This window comes from Stegastes partitus, unplaced genomic scaffold (assembly GCF_000690725.1).
Source record: "Stegastes partitus isolate 25-593 unplaced genomic scaffold, Stegastes_partitus-1.0.2 Scaffold59, whole genome shotgun sequence".
In the NCBI taxonomy this organism is placed as follows: Eukaryota; Metazoa; Chordata; class Actinopteri; family Pomacentridae; genus Stegastes; species Stegastes partitus.
In genome coordinates, this window is record NW_007577790.1 from 2,480 (window position 1) to 7,432 (window position 4,953).

The 4,953-nt window shown below is 42.1% G+C and overlaps 1 protein-coding gene across 1 annotated transcript; it reads right to left on the reverse strand.

The window, feature by feature from the left end:
- Positions 1-701: 701 nt before the first annotated feature.
- On the reverse strand, positions 702-4,314 carry LOC103353068 (uncharacterized). The gene is made up of 5 exons (XM_008275846.1): positions 4,248-4,314; positions 4,104-4,148; positions 2,667-2,830; positions 1,325-2,227; positions 702-1,091 (listed from the first exon to the last, which is right to left on the reverse strand). Exons 1-5 carry the CDS (start codon positions 4,312-4,314, stop codon positions 702-704), a joined length of 1,569 nt encoding a protein of 522 aa, XP_008274068.1.
- Between the last annotated feature and the right edge of the window lie 639 nt (positions 4,315-4,953).

Genomic DNA, 4,953 nt, shown 5'->3' on the forward strand with positions numbered 1-4,953 from the left:
ATTCACAGAGTAGACTCTTTCACTCAAATGAATTAAAACATTCACAGTATTTGCTATATAATGTAAAACAGTTTTTTTTTTTTTCCTTTTTGCTGCTGTCATTTTTTTTTTAATTTTATCTTTAGCAGATGTGTTTATGAGCTCAGTGTGAAGGTGGTTTAGTCTCTAGAAATAAGATTCAATAGATCTTTTTTTTATTTAGAACTTTATAAAAACTAAACAGATGAAGCATTATGAGGCTTAGAGTTACAGAAAACTGTGGAAAACAACATTAAATACACTTAAGATAAAAGAATGTACAAAACAGAGAACATCTTGCCAGCTAATGCAAATTCAAACTAACCCTACTCTATCACACATCTATACACATGACTCTTTTCTACAAACATACAAACATGAAGTATTTAATCCACATGTTTCACATAATGCTTTATATGTTGCTTGGCCCTCTTGAATCATTCCTCCCTTATAAAAACAGACTGAAACTAGGAAACCTTCAGACTGTCTGGGTAAATCAGATTTACTGCTTAGAAGCTGCATTATTTTGTGACTGATTTAATAGTGCTGTAAGGCCTTGATGAAACTGTGAAAAGTTGTGGTCCATGAAGTCCGCAAAGATTAGGGAATGTAGTCTGAGCTGTGTTTCCACCAGTTAGACTTCCTGGCAGGTGCTGGTTCTAAAATTCTTTTATTTCTGAAATCTATTTGTGCTGGCTCATGACGGCCCTAAGGTAATCTTCAAAGCGTGGGACAGCAGACTGTAGGGCGGCGGCCTCCTTGGCCGGTTCATCAGCAGGCTCATCAGCTGCAGCAGCAGGCTCAGCGCGACGTAGGCGGCAGTTGTAGTCGATCTCGGGGTCGCAGTCAGGATCAGGCAGGATTATACCATCTGTGCCGGGCTTCGGGGCCTCAACGCCAGCGGGTGGAGCAGCCTTGCCACACTTAGGATCAAAAGGATGGCAGAAGGGCTTGGCTGGAGCCTTGATGTCAGCCTTAGACCCAGACTTGACCGGGGTGCAGTCTTTGTCATAGTGCACATAGCAGTCGTGGCCCTCCTTGGTCTTGCCAGGGACACCAAGCTTGTAGCGAACCTGGTTGATTGATTGATTGATTGATTTGTGTTTTTTTGTTCAAAAAAATGCAAAGCAGATTGAATATAACAAGTGAAAGCATTATTCAACACCCATTTCATTTTACTACACCATTTAATAAACCAAATGTTAAGGAATAGACAATTAATAGAACCATTCAACGAGCAAGATTACACTAGATTAGTCAAAGCACTGAACTACTCAAACCTACTAACAGGACCTTAAATTCAGACCTGGTGCTCGGGCTTCTGTGGAGGGGGCTTGCGTAGGGCAGCGGCGACTGCCAGTATGCAGTATGGGTCAGTGCGAGGGTCGCACGACAGAGGAGCAGCTGGAGGTGCAGGCTCATCGTTGGGGGCATACTCTAGGACGGGCTTGGTGAGGCCGGACAGCTTGGTGGCAGTCAGGGGATTGCAGCCAGCCTCAAACAGAGGGTTGCAGTGCTGTTCTTTAGGGGCCTCCCCAGCAGCCAGGGGAGCAGGAGCAGCGACACTGGTCACACACAGAGGATCCACGGCTGGGTCACAGCTGGGGTACATCAGGTGGTAGAAGCCAGTGGGGGCCTTCTGGACCAGAAGGGGCATGCAGTAGGGGTCCTTTGGGTCACATTTGAGGGCAGCATAGGATGGAGCTGGACCAGCTGCTGGGCGGTAGCCATATGCTGCTCTCAGGTGATACTGCAGACACTCCACATCTTCAGGGTTGCAGATCCTCAACAGCTCAGACCTTTGCTCACTGCTCAGGAAGGGCTCCAGGACAGGAGCGTAGTAGTAGAAACCGGTGGGGCTCTTCAGGGGCATGGGCAGCATGGGGGTGAGGATAGGAGCTGGCACCTTGACTGGAGCGGGCTCAGGTTCAGGCTCTGGGATGGCCGCCTTGGGGACCAGGGGGAAGAGGCAGTAGGGGTCAAGGTAGGGGTTGCACAGCCTGACAGGAGCAGACTTGATGGCGGCAGGCATCACAACAGCAGCCTTTGGCTTGCTAGTGGACTCAGAGATGCACTCTGGATCATCAGAATCAGCACAGCTCTTGTAGATTTCACTGAGGTGCTTGAGGTAGTGGTTGAAGGTGGGTCCCTCCTCTGACCTGTGCTTGTTCTGCAGGTAGGCCATGTACAGGCGATCCAGGTCTTCAACCTGAGGAACAGTACAAAAATAAATAAATCGGGTCCAAGATGATTTAAGAGAATAAAACAGAATTCAAATGAACTGCTTGAACTGAATGAACTGGAGAAATAACTGTTCAGCTTTTTCTGTTTCTTTTAACTACAGCAGGGTAATGGCATATTAATATGTCTATATAAGCATGATAGAAGCAATAAATCATTTATTGTGGTCTTCTGAATTGTAGAAGTAAGGATCCTGTTACTAAATTAAAAGCTGTGTGAATTTGTCTTTTTACCGCAAAAGATGTTGCATATTTGATTAAAAAATGGAATGAGAAACTCTCCTAAAAATGCAAACTAGTGTTGCAAATTGTTGCCTCAATTTTTAAAGGAAAAGAAAAAGAAAAGCACTGTTTCATAATTGTGACCCAGAGAAACCAAATAATTAATGTGAAACAAACTCGACTCACTCCCTCCTGGTTGTGGCTGTCCATGAAGTACTTGTACCATCCCCAGAAGTCAGGCAGGCGTTTGAACTGGGGCACAGCCCAGACGGGGATGTTCCTTCTGTTACGAACCAGCGTTTTCAGGTTGTCCATTGCCTCGGTTTTCACATCATCAGACACTGCAGCCACTGAGAAGGGAGGACAGGCAGAGGTAATGAATAAGGGCACTGATTCATACTGGAGGAAGTAAGAGTGAACAGCTAGTTTTCATTTGTTGAAAAAATGTCTTGTATAGTATCCTCAGGATACTCCTAGTTTTATTGTTTTCACTATTTATAGACATCCTGAAATTACTCAGTTGTGAAGCACATTCACGAGTGCATTGTTAGAATTGCATTTACGTGTGTTTGTGTGATATTCTTGTCATTGAGTTATCATGTAATGCTCTTTTGAATGTTTGTATTTTGATTCTTACCTCAAAAATGACAAAATTTAAGAATATGTAATTATTTATGAAGTTATCTAAAGAATTGTTCAGCATTTTGGAAATGATTCTTTCTTTCTGAGAGTTAGATGAGAACAGTGATGCCAACTCGTGTTTGTCCATCAACTGTGAAACTACAGCCAGCAGCAGGTCAGCTTAGCTTAGCACAAAAACTGGAAACAAGGGTAAACAGCTGGTCCGACTCTGTCCACAGGTAACAGTAAGAAAGCCCATATGCTTATTTTAACTATTCCTTTAAGACATATAAGACACATATACTTCAGTTAGTAATTTGATATGTTTGTGGATGAACTATAAAAGAAGCTCAGATTGACTATACCATGAGAAAGAAAGAAAAATTAAACTAATATAAAGTAATACAATGTAACAACATTACAAACTATATCCTCAAAAAAGTCATCAGAGTTGACTATATTTTTATCTCTTCATCACTGACAAACATAAACCTCGCATGTTATGTTATAATGCATAGATTGCATTATTTTTTAGTTAATCTGCTAAATACTCTGTTAGAGTGATGATTTAATCATGTTGTCTCTTAAATATCAGTATATGTAGCCCAACGCAAGTTCTCATGCCAAACATCATTTTAGTTTAGTGTCATACAAGAAAAAGAGAGACCAAAATATGCTTTTAAATATACTTTTAAAACACAATAATTTCCCAGGCCTGGGATAAATAAAGTATTTTTCTATTCTATTCTATTCTATTCTATTCTATTCTATTCTATTCTATTCTATTCTATTCTATTCTATTCTGCTGACTAATTGTTTCAGCTCTAGATGGAGATTGGTTTGATTGTGAATAACACATTTATGTTGTGATCACTAGCTCAAAAGGACAAGGAAAGAATAGATGGATGGTTAATTAATTAATTTATTTATTTATTTAGCCTCATAAATATCAGTGACTGAGGATTCTGAAGTCAGTTTTCAAGCCACATCACAAATCCTCACCTTCCTCCTGCTTGTTCTGCTCCAGTGGAACGGCCCCCAGAAACTCTGTAAAACACAAGCAGCAGCCACATTAGCAGCAGCAGGGACATTCACTGACTAGGACCAGATGTTGAGCTTTCCCTTAACATCAAGGAAAATGCTGACCCACTAATAAGCCCCTGGGTGAAGCACGGTAGGCGCTGGGGCTCTGGCGCCCCGGCACAGGCAGCATCCTGCAGATTAAACACTGCCTACCCCTCCTCTACCTTCAGACCCCCACCCAGCTCCATGTATGTACCGTTTAACTTTGAACAAGAGCGGTGGAGTTTATGCAACTACTGGGGGCCTCCTTAAAGTGAACCTGTAAAACTACAAAGAGTGGGCCCTCGCACAAACCAATTACCAATACACTGTAAAATGGGCTGGTGGGAGGGAGAGGACGTGTCTGAGTGTCTTCTGCTCCACCAGAGGTTTCCTGCAGCGGTTTATGACTATGAGAAAACAGCCAAGTCAGCTGATTATCGCAGAAACTTCCGGTGCTTCTCCTTTATTAATGTGGAAAATCTCCCAGAGGAGCAGGGAAAGATGTTTTTATGAGTCCAGAAAGGTTTCATAGAACTAAAGGGCATCATCATGAGATGCTATTTTACTGCAAAAGAGACACGGGTAATAGTGTCTTTATAACCCTGTGCACAGATTAACATTCCAGACTACTGGGCGACAGGGTCCTAACTCCTGTCATAATATAATTTAAACCAAAAACCTGAAGAGAAAGAAGTGCTTAGATCTTGCATAAGTAACAATTCAAAAACAAATAAACTTCTACAAATCCTGTATTTACAGTATTATCAGCAAAATGTAATGAAAGTGT

Excerpts from the sequence above, each read along its gene's own strand:
- LOC103353068 (XM_008275846.1), bottom strand. The coding sequence starts at position 4,314 with ATGCTGCCTGTGCCGGGGCGCCAGAGCCCCAGCGCCTACCGTGCTTCA. Across the intron at positions 2,228-2,666 it reads ACAGCCACAACCAGGAGGGA|GTTGAAGACCTGGATCGCCT; the intron begins GTGAGTCGAGTT and ends ACTGTTCCTCAG. Across the intron at positions 1,092-1,324 it reads CACAGAAGCCCGAGCACCAG|GTTCGCTACAAGCTTGGTGT; the intron begins GTCTGAATTTAA and ends TCAATCAACCAG.